The 13913-nt window shown below is 35.3% G+C and overlaps 2 protein-coding genes and 2 long non-coding RNA genes across 6 annotated transcripts; 1 reads left to right on the forward strand and 3 right to left on the reverse strand.

The window, feature by feature from the left end:
- Window positions 1–269: 269 nt before the first annotated feature.
- LOC112041639 (thiamine pyrophosphokinase 1) lies at window positions 270–13881 on the reverse strand. 2 transcript variants are annotated; one of them, XM_087017690.1, is made up of 7 exons: window positions 12654–12700; window positions 11697–11893; window positions 7315–7463; window positions 6593–6688; window positions 6214–6363; window positions 1119–1230; window positions 270–773 (listed from the first exon to the last, which is right to left on the reverse strand). In XM_087017690.1, exons 1-7 carry the CDS (start codon window positions 12683–12685, stop codon window positions 655–657), a joined length of 855 nt encoding a protein of 284 aa, XP_086873816.1. In that variant the 5' UTR covers window positions 12686–12700; the 3' UTR covers window positions 270–654. The 2 variants fall into 2 exon arrangements, with proteins under 2 accessions (XP_086873816.1, XP_086873817.1); XM_087017691.1 differs by lacking the exon at window positions 12654–12700 and adding an exon at window positions 13840–13881 and having other exon boundaries at window positions 271–773.
- Window positions 1499–4512, forward strand: LOC106158674 (uncharacterized). The gene is made up of 4 exons (XR_015335470.1): window positions 1499–1754; window positions 2069–2175; window positions 2832–2908; window positions 3422–4512. It is a non-coding gene; the product is annotated as an uncharacterized LOC106158674 (long non-coding RNA).
- Window positions 1785–5549, reverse strand: LOC147760876 (uncharacterized). 2 transcript variants are annotated; one of them, XM_087017692.1, is made up of 3 exons: window positions 5184–5549; window positions 4161–4293; window positions 1785–3309 (listed from the first exon to the last, which is right to left on the reverse strand). In XM_087017692.1, the coding sequence occupies exons 1-3, from the start codon at window positions 5474–5476 to the stop codon at window positions 2995–2997; spliced, it is 741 nt and encodes a 246-aa protein (XP_086873818.1). In that variant the 5' UTR covers window positions 5477–5549; the 3' UTR covers window positions 1785–2994. The 2 variants fall into 2 exon arrangements, with proteins under 2 accessions (XP_086873818.1, XP_086873819.1); XM_087017693.1 differs by lacking the exon at window positions 4161–4293 and having other exon boundaries at window positions 3170–3309.
- Window positions 8728–11463, reverse strand: LOC147760877 (uncharacterized). Its single transcript, XR_015335471.1, has 2 exons — window positions 10329–11463; window positions 8728–10295 (listed from the first exon to the last, which is right to left on the reverse strand). It is a non-coding gene; the product is annotated as an uncharacterized LOC147760877 (long non-coding RNA).
- Window positions 13882–13913: the final 32 nt, after the last annotated feature.

The following is a 13913-nucleotide window of genomic DNA, read 5'->3' on the forward strand; positions in this document are numbered from 1 at the left end:
ATTTTCAAGTAACCTCCAAATAAGGAAAGACATCTAGTAAAGGCATGATAATCATATTTGAATCCAGTTTTCCCAATAAATCAAATTTGTTCAGCCCATCACTATATGTGAATCTAATTTTATATATCCTGTTGCTAATTTAATATCACTAATTAAATAAAGAATGATATTTTCAAACACTGGCACATGCAATATCCCATTAAATGGCACATTATACAATGTTACATTATACCAACTTGCTCTGACTACCCTAAGAATCATTTAAATACTATTATAATATATAAATTCTTCATTGATATAATATAACAGACCTATATTTTGAAAAACAAGCCAAAATTTACTTACAATAAGCACCATATGCATCACCAGTGTAAGTTGAGACTAAAGATAAATTTTAACTGAAAAGACCAGCAACAAACCACAGATCTAGAGTAAGTTAGGATCAGAAACAGCTTTATGAAAATTAAATATGAACTCACAATGGCTTTGTCTATGTAACCTTGTTTTCTGGACATGTCACATTCTAGTAGCTATAAAAAACTTCTGGACATTCTCATTTAGTCTGCTTGTAGGCATAATCAGTGTTCTCTATTTGAGGTATTTGGTCTAATTTAGTCGACTCAGGATCACAACCTATTCATTCTTAACATCCCCTCAGTGTAACTTGAACCCCATAGTCCAAACCAAGGGCTTATCAGTCTCTACCGTGACCACTTGGTCCACAAATTCATTGGACGTACTGACCAGGGTGCCAAATTTTAATGTGTCGTGATCTAAAATATGCATTAAAAAATATCATCAGTGATGTTCAGTGTGAAAGAAGTTGACATGCAATATAATAATGGTGTCTTTAAAGTTGTAGTAACTATCACTATCATAGATAGGGTATCATATGACATTTCAACTACTAGTATTGCTTACAAAAATTACTTAAATCAATGGCAAAAATATATATTCATATATATGTAATAATGATAATAATTAAACAATATTTCTAGTTTGATATCAAATTATTTGGTGTTCTTTAACAAAAATTTCCCATGATGATCAAAATTTTATGCAAGCAAAATATGACTAGTTTTAATTTTGATACGTAAAAAAAAAGTAGTCCTACTTACTAAGATCCCACTTAAGCCCAGTAGTAGTGACATCTTTACAAGGGTGACCTATGGGTAACAAACCACACCATTTTCCTTCTATACCTGTAGATACACGTATGGTGTGTTGACCCTGGAATGTTGGATGAGATTGTGTTAGGTGTGACAGTAATTAAACCAGCAGTGTGCTGGCAGTGACAGTGTGTTGTAATTGTGTTAGGTGTGACAGTAATTAAACCAGCAGTGTGTTGGCAGTGACAGTGTGTTGTGATTCACCGTTCCGAGATGAGTGATTGACAGCATTGTTTTAACCAATAGAACCGTATAATTAATGTTACGTGATACGCATGTGTAAACAGCCGCCATCTTACCGGACAAACAATCATCTGTCCGGTGTATCAAATTACGCTGAAGATTTTTGCATTTTTTGTCACTTAAGAATATGTTTCTCCGACAAAGTCATGCCAGTAAAACACTGTTGTTATGGGTGTTGCAAATCTGATTCTCGTTATCCGGAACGAATGGAAGGGGTGTATTTCATTGCTTTTCCGAAGCCAAAAACACAGCTGGAGAAGTGTCTAACCTGGATTCGTGCATGCAGCCGTCACACAACTCAGCGTTAAGGATGTTACAAAAGACACTTATATATGTTCAAAGGTGAGTTAAAGCTCTTATTTATGCAGTGCAGACATTTACTTATTCAGTTTATTGCAAAAACAATTTATTTACAGTAAACGGTATACAAAACGTGAAGATGGCGCCGAATATTAATATGGCGACAGACTTAGTAAGTTTGTAATGCAGGACAGGGAATGTAACAGCCACGCATCGTAAAATTGTGTATTTTCCCTGGTTACTGGGGCTTTTTCTGGTTAAACCACCGGTGTTATGAAGATATGTTTGATGTTTATGCCTTTAAACTATAAACCTTTATAATAGAAACTATACATTTTTTCATTCATGACATGTAGCATTTCAAAAGTGCCAATGGCCCAACATCAGATTATCCTGATCCTGTTCCCTTTGACAGCAGTGTCTTCAGAAAAGCAAGGAAAAGACTATAGCAGGAGGTTGAAAGGTAATATTATTATACTACACATCAAAACATCTGAGAACATGTAAATTAGGCATAATTTTCAATTATTCATTTCTTGGGAAAAAAAATGATTGAGAAATATGTACACAACAGAATGTGCTTTGTTCAAACTTATACCCCCGTCACACTTATTTGCAATCAGCAGGAAACAAGCAGAACCAACCGGAATGAATGAAATTTAAAATTCGTACACCATTCGGGAGGGAATTTCAAATTCTTACAGCTTTGTGAGAATGTCGCTAGAATACTCGGAATGAACATCAAATGATTCTTAAAGGACCCGTCACACTAGAGACGGAATGAGCAAGAATGCCGTTGGAAATACAATCCTTTGTACATTCCTGGATATTAGAATAGCTGACCCTAATGTTTTGCTCATGCTCAAAACTTTTGAAATCCATTCAGTGGGAAATTTATTTGGTTCTGGTGTACAAGTGATCACAAAATTTATGGATAATGTTCCATGACGTAAAGAAAGTTTTAAAAAATTGGACTTGTGGCCTCAATTCAATTATTTCATTTAACTGTGAAGCATATTCTTGATTTAATGTCCCCATTATGCCTATTTCAGCTTTATACATAACAAAAATTTCATAGAATATAATTTTTTTTCGTTCAAATAATTTTTGTTCTTGCAGTGATGAGAATAATTCGCATGCATCGGACTCAACTGTTGAAACAGAAACTGGTACAGGCACTCAGACAGAAGAACAGTGTAAGTTTATTTCAAGTTTAAAGTATTAGACAAAAATGGTTTTGCAAAGTCTTTGGAAAATCTGGATAGTTTTCATAGAAGTTCCATCATGTAAGCTTGATCTGGCATAATCCTCTGAATTGTGTAAATACAATAAATTCACAGAAGTCGCATCCTGTTATCATGAGCTGTCCTTGAATTTGAGCGTAATAGCCATGGGTTGTTTTTAATCTTATTTCCCCATTATTGTTTTCAAGACAAAAATTGGCAATGTCTTCACATGCTGCCAAAATTTTCATGTTTCTTGCTGTGAAGGGACATTTGATTTCTGCAATTCCAGTTTGTCCATTGTCACACAACTTTCTATCTGGAGTTGCCCCAATTCCGTGGACTGAATCCTCTGTCCTTTTGATGTTTCTTGTCTGAAATAAATCAGTCATAATTAAAAACTAAATGTATATTTAAATAAGAAATCATGTCAGCATATACATTTATTATAATTGTAAATATATACATATTTTTTTTTTATTGCAGGGGTTTCTCCAATGGACATGTTAGCTATATCTACAGATTAACACGTATTGCGTGGTGAATTAGACTTGAAAAATAACAAAATCAAGCAATTGGAGTCAATGATCATGAAATTGAAAGACGAAAAAAAAAGCAGCTGAAGGCAAAAATTGAGGATCAAATGAAATTTGGAATAGACAGCATTTTAGACAAAGAACCGAAGTTAAATATTACACAGGAATTACGGTTGCGGTTTAAAAGCGGTTTAAAAGTTTGTTCAAATTTTTGATACCAGACAACTATATACTACAGCATGAAAAAGGTTGGAATGATATTAAAATTTTGACACAAGAGGACTGCTGATTTTCAGTGTTGATACAGTTACGTCACAATTTTGGTTTCAAGGATATTGCCATTAGATTTGGTTTAACTGTTCAGTCTGCTGGAAGTATTTTTAATACATGGATAGCCCACATGCATCATAAGTTAGGACAACTGTCAATATGTTGCTTTATAACTTTATTTCAAGTTACTTTTGTCACTGATAAAAGCTCAAATGAAGATGATTGATTATTGAAAAATAAATTATAATTGTAGAAATAACTTTTAATTGTACTTACTTAAATGAAAATGTGTATATATAGAAGCGAAAAATGCTTTTATTGTATACAGTGATTTTTTTACCCCAATTTTGCCACTTTTCTGCCAAAAGCTGATAAGAACTTGTTGTCGAAATGTTATGTGATATCAAGCAGATTTTTACCTGATAAGATAGATATGAGCCAAGTTGCACTTTTCTTAATGGTATATCTACATCCACTGAAGCAATATAGGCCAATGGGTTCCCTTTCAGGTTTTTGAGGATGTTGATGTCTTGGTGGTTTATCTTTGGTAATCTGAAGTTCAACAGAATTTTCATATAACTTGAACACCCAGGTTTTGAAATAATACTATTAAATCATCTCGTGTTATTTGAGTGTTACACAATGTAACACTACACTTGGGTCCAAAACAGAAACTACCCGATGTCAGTACTGTACATAAAAATATTATCTCTGTAGAATTTTATTGCTGAAAAGTATATAATAAAACCACAGAATGGGCTTTTAAGCATATGAGTAATTTGTTATGATTTATCTGGGGAAAAGCAAAATAAAAGCATTCAGCACATAGTTGAAAACGGACAATTTTTTAAAAAAATTTAGTCAAAACATACTGGGAATAGGGATAAAAAATGCAAGTAAACAGTCTACTAAAATAGCTCACTGAGATAGCAACCATTTGATTTTCTAGAGGTGGTTTGGAATTCTTGTCTGGTGAAGAAATTTTAAATTATTTTCTTGATGCAGTGAGACTAATATTTTTTCTTCAAATTTAAAATTTCATATGGTAAGAATTATTTTTACAAACTGTCAAAATCATCTTTACTCAAATCTATACCTCCCCCCCCCCCCAAAAAAAAAAAAAAAAAAAAAAAAAAAAAACAAGAGAACACTCAATACGTTTTCAAGGGTGGTTTTCTAATTATTGTGTGTAAGACAACACAGAAATCTAATAATGTACTTGTAATAAACACCATTTGACCAAAAATATATTTATCACATTATGAGTGACTCAATATCGTGTACAGAAGTTTCACTGCACAAATGTAAACATGTCCACTGTGGTACTACAGTAGGCTAGACATAAATGATAGATCAAATGAAAGGCGTGAACGGCGTACGCAACAATTGTACCTCTAAAAGAATCTAATTGTAAGGAAAAAGTAGAAAATGTAAAAACTTACCCGGCTTTACAAGAACAAAATGAATCGGACAACATTTTATCGCCGATTTCGATTTGGAGTTTGTGCGGTTCTTCAGTTTTCCTCATCGAGCGCCAACATTGTGCGTCACCATAAATTGTTCTGTTTCCCTCAGAAATCTTCACATTGTGAATATAACCTTGCGTAAAATAGTTCAGTCCTGCTTGAAGAGCCTTTTTTGACACAGATTCACTATTCGGAAGGAAATTAACTACGATATTTTCTGGTATGTTCTCTAAGGAATCTGACACGATGTTTGTCTGCTCGGTGGCCATTTTGACTATTGCTTGTTACACCTAGCAACAGTATCTAAGGGGGCGGAGCTTATCCGCTCATCTCGGAACGGTGAATTATGTTAGTAGTGACAGTAACTGAACCACCAGTGTGCTGGCAGTGACAGTGTGTTGTGAATGTGTTAGGTGTGACAGTAATTAAACCACCAGTGTGCTGGCAGTGACAGTGTGTTGTGAATGTGTTAGGTGTGACAGTAATTGAACCACCAGTGTGCTGGGTGACAGTGTGATGTGATTGTGTTAGGTCTGACAGTAACTAAACCACCAGTGTGCTGGCAGTGACAGTGTGTTGTAATTGTGTTAGGTGTGACAGTAATTAAACCACCAGTGTGCTGGCAGTGACAGTATGTTGTGATTGTGTTAGGTGTGACAGTAATTAAACCACCAGTGTGCTCACAGTGACAGTGTGTTGTGATTGTGTTAAATGTGACATCCTGAAGGGCAAGACAGTGTCTATATTACTTTGTGTCAAGACTGTGCTAGATGTGGCATTGTGAGAGACATAATTGTAAGTTGTGGTACTTTGACCATATTAAATAATGTATTACGCTGGACAAGAAAGTAAGATGCTCTACCATGTGGGGCAGAAATTTGTTAAATGTGCCTCATTCTGGACTAAATGGAAATACTAGGGCTATCTTAAATGAAAGGATGTCAGATGTGACAATATGTTCTTAGTGAAGTATTTAAAATTTTGAAATTTCCAGGAACTTACTTACCGGTGAAAGCAGATACACCATGGACATGCCAGCAATCAGAAAGACAGGTTTGTCTGTCAAGTCTTTTGCTTGATATAGAGTGTCTATGTTGGCTAAAATATGGTCAAATCTGGACATAGAATTGGCTCCAACAACAATTATGCTGTCAATCTGGAAGATAAAAAGAAATGTAGCATGTTAATCAGTATCTTTATAGTCCCTGATGTATACAAGGAATACTATGGGCAGTGGGATACAGAGAGGATACACAAGGAAATATTGTTATCCTGAAGATAAGGCTTACATTTATTTATATATGCTCTTGTTTGATCTAGCCTGCAAGCTGATAATCCACTTTTCTCACCAGAAAGCTCTCTCTAATTACTTCACACTTTCTCACCTGAAGATGATGAGAGGTGATTCTTTCCAAAACCAACTGCAAACATTTGGTAAAATCTGTAGCATCCTGGTCTGGTGTCTTGTGTATCTCAGCTCCCTGTTGAAAATACAACATCACAAATAAATTGTTTCACCTTAACAGTTAACAGTACTGAACAATCAATCTACAACAGTTTTTTTTTAAACTTTTTAACTATTAATTCCAACTCTATTTAAAAAAAACCAACATACAAACTCAAAAATTGATTTTTTTTTGTTTTGACTCCACTTTGCGAAATGAGAAATTCAGTGGACTTAGCTTTTTATTCTAATGAAAAAATTAATTCTTTTTTCCCATATAAAATTTTCAATAATTATTTCAAACATTTTTTTTTTCTCATTAATCTTTATAAGCTTTTATTTAACTCAGACAAACACTAAATTGCACTTGTTGAGCACATAAGAAAAAAGAAAACTAGAAAAGCACTCTGAGAGTGCAGACCTCGGCCAAGGCATTGATTTTTGATTATTATTGATTATTGATTGATTATTGATCTGGATCATCACCAAAAACTAATCATCTCTTCCTTGGCGCACTTCTGACAGTTCCTGAAAATTTCATCAAAATCAGTCCACAACTTTTTGAGTTGTGTTGATGACAGACAAACAAACAGACAAACGGGGGTGAAAACATAACCTCCTTGGCAGAGATAAAAAAAGGAGGGGGGGGGGAACTATAATCACCTTCTTCTTGTAAAAGTCTAGAACTTCTTGTCTGGCAGAGTCAAAGTCTCCAGAAATGAAGTGTGGAATGTGTTTGTCTTCCTCGTTGCTGGTTGCCATGGTGTCATACAAACTGTTAGCGCCTCCATCTGCACACACCCGCAGAACAGCTAAATATGCCATAATTACTTTACATTAAATATTAACGGACTTAAATACATACTATTCTACAATACAATGTTTTGATATTTTGTGTTTTAAGAAAAATGTTGATTTATAATTTCAGAAGAGGAACATGCTTATCAGATTGTCACCAAGTTGCATCAATGACCCTCCTGTTCACCTGAATGACTTATGATAATTAAGAGCTTGTCCACGAGAGAACCAGCCCAGGGTGGCAAGGTGGGGGTCAGCGGATTTCAACCAAATTTGTTGTATGGAGGCATATTAGGAAGTTATTCATGAGTTAGGAAGGAATCCCAAAAATATCCTTTCTTCAGAGAATTATAGCCTATTATAAGTCATGGCTTATGTAGCCTCTTTGAGACTCCATTTTTACCTTGAAAAAATAATGATATATTTTGTGTAAATTAAACAAAAATGGAGAACCCTAAAAAATATTAGACCTTACAATCATTGAAAACAATCATTTGGCTTGCCACAGATATATGTAGAATTCAGATAAGACCCTGCTTGGGCGAGCCACACCCATTTATAACACCCCTCCCCCCAAAGTCCAATTTTGATACTACCATCTTTAATTGCATATATCTCCATCTTCACAGGGTTTACAGCTATAAAACTGCCTGAATATTTTAGGCAGATATGGGTCATTCCAAATCAAGTTTCAAAAGTTACTGCTGTATTAAAACAGGTACTGAAAAATACCTCCAAAGTTGGCCATTTTTAAGGCAAAAAATCGTGGTGGATTCATTCAAGTCTATGTAGACGATAGGTTTGATTAATTTATTAAACCATTTTGCTCTACAATGATGTTACTAAATTAATAGGGCTGGTGAACATGGAAAGTGGGTGTGTACTAATGAATATCAGGTCAGTAGGTCAAGGTCACTGGGCTTCATATTTGTAAATTGCCATATATGGACTTCTTAATTTATATGGACAAAAAATTTAGAGGAAATAAATCATAGATTCTGTTACTTTGGACAGGCACTGGCAATTAACTTGAGAGTTTACAAGATAATTTTAATATATATATATTTTTTAATATCATCAATTTGGTGAATACAAATTAAAATCTTAGTTTAGTAGCGATTTCTTTTTGGTGCAATATTTATCATATAGAGATCAGGATATGCCATAGTATTTATGATAGCAAAGCCAGAACAAATCTTTTTTAATTATCAAGAGTTTTTTTTTAATCATCCACACCACTTTTTGGTGACTATTTATGAGCATACAGTAACTAAAAAATTATTCAATTTAGTTTATTGTTGTCTCAGATGAATAATTACAAATAATAAAAAAAATCACAAAATTATAATATAGCAATACATGCAAAGCAGTGCAACATTAGTTGTGATCATTACAAACTATATCATAATGTAGCAAAACAAGATAATTTTCTATTCAAAAAGCAAAACTAACACAACCGCAAAATATATCCTGGTGTTATGAAACATCTTTGCAGTTTTGTATCAAACATTACAGCTCATAACATCAAAGTTTTTAATACATTCAAAAATAACTGCCGATTTTTTCTTCCTGAATAGTCTGTAACCCTCCTTACTGACATTTCAATCTCATCTTCATGCTCACAAATGCTAGGTTCTGCTGGCCTGTTTCTTGTGCCCTTCTAAACTCCTTCAGTAAAAACTCCTTTACTTTATTTGAATATAGTTTCAAAGGTTTAGATGACTTTAAAGCTCATCCATTGTGTAACTCAGTGAGATATTCAAGAGGGTGGAGTTCTCTCACAGCTGATGTGCTTTAAGTTTTTCTTTAGTCAGATTGTTGGCCCACTAGACTTTAATTTGATCAAAAGCTGTTTTTTTTGGCACATTTCATAACTGTGGTCTAAAAAAGGACCTTACAAATACTCTTCAGTCTTAGTAGCAAAAGATTTCAGAGAAAACTTCTCTGGACAAGAAAAAATTTCCCTGTTTGTGATCTTGCTTGGTATAGTCCCAGTTGGCATATTTGCCTCAGAAAAACCCAAATTAACTTTTACATCAGTATCACTCATGTTAAAACTGCTCAAGGAAGGAAGACACCTTTTCTCATGTTGTAGGAATCAAGAAAGCTAAATTTTTGTAATTGGACACTCCAGTCCACGCAGGTTTGGAAGATGTCTGTCTAGCTGGATGTAGAAAATGGCTCCAACTGCAGAAACTAGGGCCTCATGCATCTCCTCAGCATTTGTTATATTGTGGCTTTCATTTACATACATGCCTTTCTACAACAGCCATCATTTCCACACTAGTTTCAGTTTCTGCAAGACTTTGGACTCTTTTGCTGACCATAAGATCACTGTGTGTAAAATAACACTTCTCAAATATGCCTGAAATATAAATATAGCTTACTATAGACACATGAAAACACTTATCTGAAAGTTAATTGATACATTGATGAAAAATAAATTATTATCCCATTTGTCCATGTTTTATAAGTAAGGCATGGTTTCGAATATTAATTATGATGAGCCTAGCAATTTTGCCAAGACCAGCCCTAGCTTCAATCTAATTCCAATTGTTACCCTTAAATTTATTTTACCCAAGTACCATTAAACCTACATAAATACCCACACAAATATAGCTTAAAAGATAAAATTATCACAGGTCCTTAGGATGCAATTTCATTATTTGAAAGGGGGCATTTTTCTTTTTAAAAAAATGGAGCGTTTACCATTAAAAAATTACACCTAGATCATTTTTCTGAGTGAACTTTTTTTCTGGATTTTAGCCTGTATTTAAATACAAACAAACCCGTTTCTTACCTGAACCAAGTGGCATCAGTATATTCAAATGGCTTTTTGTCTACACCTTGGACCTCTCTAGTTAGGTCCAAGTCTACACTGACATCTGCAAGTTAATCCCATGACATATTTCGTTATAGGCTCGTTTTCCCCTGTGTGGATGGTTTCCAGCACAAACCAAGCCCATATCCCAGTGCTGGTCACATGGTGTAACCCATTTATTCTCCCAAAGATACTTGAAAAAGTCCAATTGCTGTCATCGGATACAAAAGAATTCACACCTGACAAGAATCAGTGTGCTTTCGTAACTCACGCTGTTTTGCTTCACGTAAACGCGACGAAGATGACTGTTAATATCTCTGTTGCAATTTTTCAATACACTACATGTTTTTTTTATATCTGTAGACAGAGTATAAACCACATGATATACGACTTCGTTGAGGAAGATTTGTAAACAAACAGTCTGCGATTTCCGCCATGTTGGATAATGACGTTGTGTTGTTCTGACGTTAGTACATTAGTTTCACATGGTTTTAAAATGTGTTAGATGCTTGTTTTAACCAGAAAAAATTAGAATAGGTAAAATGAAAATAAAAAGTTCAACTAACAGTGTTTTAAACCATTTGTTGACTTGAAAGAGATGGCTGAAGTTCAGTGCACCGATATACGTGTCCGCATATATTTACGAAAAATGAAGAAATTAGGTCATGTTCTATCTGTTACAACGGACAAGTTGTAGAACAGCAGTAAGTTTTGATTTCATCTATAAATAGATTAATGAGTTATCTGTTAGTCCTGAACACGCTTTATCCCAAAGACCTGTGAAGATGAAGATATTGTCAAAAATAGAAGGGGGGTGTTCAAAGCATGTGGTTTGTAGGCCTGAGAAAAACGCTTGGTTTGTTACCATGGAAACAAAGAGAGTGGAAAAAGTGTATACCATTTTAATCCCCTATCTTTCGGTTATAATATATCACCAAACTAAATCATTTGGTGACACCAGTATAAACTTTAAGGCCAATCAATATAACCCTGTTTTTCAGAAGAATTTTTGGTTGATAAACCCCCCAAATTGTCACTGGCCATATCTCTGTAAGTAAGGATTTTTTTCAGGAAATATTGCAGCCTCAGATATTGTTCATATAAAGGTTCAAACACACCAAATATGATGTAAATCCGTTCACCCCCACCTTGCCGCATTTTCCACATTTGGTTTGGTTTTCTCGTGGACACACACTTAAGGCTGAAACAAACTTTATAATACTTCATTTTGAAACCATTTTCATGTTATCTAATTTATTTATCATATTTACTTCATTAATACTTTATCTTGATAGTTAGTAATACCATAATTATAGAAAATGAGTCAGACTGAAATAAATAACATAACATTTAACAGAATTATAGCTATAACAATATTAGATAGCAGCACAACTGAAATATCATATGTGTTCCAATGGCACTCCACCTTTATCCCATAGTGTACCCAGAACAGTCTTCAGTCCTGGTGTCTTGTGTCCATCTAAGTTCAGCAGTATCAAGGCAAGCTTGTCATCAGTTCCGGGGAGCAGACAGGACAGTGGAGTGATGGACTGCCTTGGACTGGTAACAGTGCCATTGGTGCAGTTTGCCATTTCTTCTCCTCCCTTCACTGGCAGCATAAATCTGGGGTGAAAATACACAGTGCATCTTTAGTCCACTCTCTAAATTCAGGCCTGTAGCCACCCATTTAAAAAAGAGGAGATCTTTTTTCGTTAACAGTTTAGCTTTCTTACACACTTAATAAGTCAACCCAACCTAAAATACAGCATAGAACTTTAATCTAATTTTGATTCAGAGCAGAATATTTCCAGTCAAAAGTGAGGACCATTAACCCCCCCCCCCTCCCAAACTTAACACCACATCCCTAGTGCCTATGGACCAAAGATTTAAAATGGGATCTAGTGGTAAAGCTTCCCATTAATTAGGACCCCCACCATGTACAATAATTGGCAAGAGAGTACATTCTCTTGATTGTGTCTTTCTTGTGTCTACATCAGGATCCAATTAAACTGGAGACCAGCACTTGTTCTGGCATCCGTGTATTATATTTCAAAGAGTTACATTGTATTCTTGCCTCCATTATGAGACTAAATTTCTAGAGGATAACAATTAAATCATATCAAATCATTGCTGCCATCCAGGATAGGTGAAAATTGTCCCTGGTATATACAGTTTCATGGCAAGCAGCAGGAGCGGATCCAGGCATATTTTCTGACAGTTTTCCAAATTATCTCTATTGATCCATCCTTCATTTTTGACCGTCTTCTGACAGAAAAAATTAGATACCCGTCAATGTAAACTTGAAAATCTGACCGTCTTCTGGAAGACTCAGAAAACGGCCTCAATCCGCCCCTGAGCAGAATATCTTAGTTTTTGGCCTTACTTCCTGTGGTAAGTGCCTGCATAATATGTCATTTATGGCTTTTTCAGTCACATACAGTAACACAAGTTTGCTTGTCTGCAGATGACTTCTTACTCTACAGACCCATTAAAAGTATTACTGACCATATCACTCTACAACAGGACTTGACCAGTCTTGAATCAGGGGCTTCAACATGGGTCTTGTCCTTTATTGCAAGAAAATGCTACATACTCTCAGTCAACCAAAAATCCTCCCACTTCTGTCAGTTTACCATCCACAATTTAGACCAAGTTTCCAAAAACCCCTATCTTGGAGTCATTCTTTCTAAAGATCTTAAATGGGGCCCTCACATCATCAACATAACTACAAAAGCTAGCTGCTCTCTAGGATTCCTAAAATGAAACATTAAACACCCTGCAGGAAACCCTCGTATCAACCTTTTGTCCATTCCACTCCTGAATATAACTCCACAGTGTGCGGTCCCTTTCACAAAAAAAAAAAAAAAAAAAAAAAAAAAATTTATAAATTCGAGAAAGTTCAATGACAGGCAGCATGCTTTATCACATATAATTATGCTGATAGAAAATCAAGGTGACGTGTCTCAAAAATGTTAAACAATTTAGGCCTAGCTCCACTCTGGGAAAGGTGTAAAGCAAAATGACTGAGAACCTCCTACCATCTGTGCGTCACCAGGACAACTTGACAAAAATCCACAGCAACAAATCCACAATCAAAACCAAAGATTTCTCCTGGCTGATAACTAAGCTAACAAGAGCAAAATGCTTCTACCCTCTTGCAGGCAAAACAGAAATCTTCACAAACTCTTTCCTGCCAAAGAACCATAGTGGACTGGGACCATCTAGAGGATTCTATAGTTTGTCTGCAGTCTGTTGACTCGTTCGGAGCAGCAGTACTCAGTGACTAATACCCGAAAATCATTTTCTCTCCCGTGGCGTATATGCCTTGCGGCGTCAACCCATTCAGATTCCAGCAAGCAAGCAGACGTCCTATACATGTACATGTGCTGTACAAGTAACCTTGGGTTTTCATCTAAGAAGATATCGGCCAGACAGACCAGACAGTTCTAACTGCCTCACGTTCAGAGATAAGATCCGTGGGATGTACTTCAATTAATGGAAATGAGGGGACAATGCGCACTTTGCTTTGTAGCACAATTCAAATTTGTCGAAATACCACCTTAACGTACCGCGAGGCTGTCTTCTTCACCTACCGTAAGTGGGTACTTTGATACACCCCAGACTAAAAACATAACAAATAAAA

Source organism: Lingula anatina, chromosome 7 (assembly GCF_051362555.1).
Source record: "Lingula anatina isolate TDL-2025a chromosome 7, LinAna3.0, whole genome shotgun sequence".
In the NCBI taxonomy this organism is placed as follows: Eukaryota; Metazoa; Brachiopoda; class Lingulata; order Lingulida; family Lingulidae; genus Lingula; species Lingula anatina.

Bases quoted from the DNA above. Each gene is read 5' to 3' on its own strand.
- LOC147760876 (XM_087017692.1), bottom strand. From the start codon at position 5,476: ATGGCCACCGAGCAGACAAACATCGTGTCAGATTCCTTAGAGAACATA. The intron at 4,294-5,183 runs GTAAGTTTTTAC...GTTGAACTTCAG, and splicing joins TTTTGTTCTTGTAAAGCCGG to ATTACCAAAGATAAACCACC. The intron at 3,310-4,160 runs GTAAAAATCTGC...GATTTATTTCAG, and splicing joins GCTCATATCTATCTTATCAG to ACAAGAAACATCAAAAGGAC.
- LOC112041639 (XM_087017690.1), bottom strand. From the start codon at position 12,685: ATGACATATTATGCAGGCACTTACCACAGGAA. The intron at 6,689-7,314 runs GTGATTATAGTT...TATTTTCAACAG, and splicing joins TAGACTTTTACAAGAAGAAG to GGAGCTGAGATACACAAGAC. The intron at 6,364-6,592 runs GTGAGAAAGTGT...TTTATCTTCCAG, and splicing joins TCACCTCTCATCATCTTCAG to ATTGACAGCATAATTGTTGT.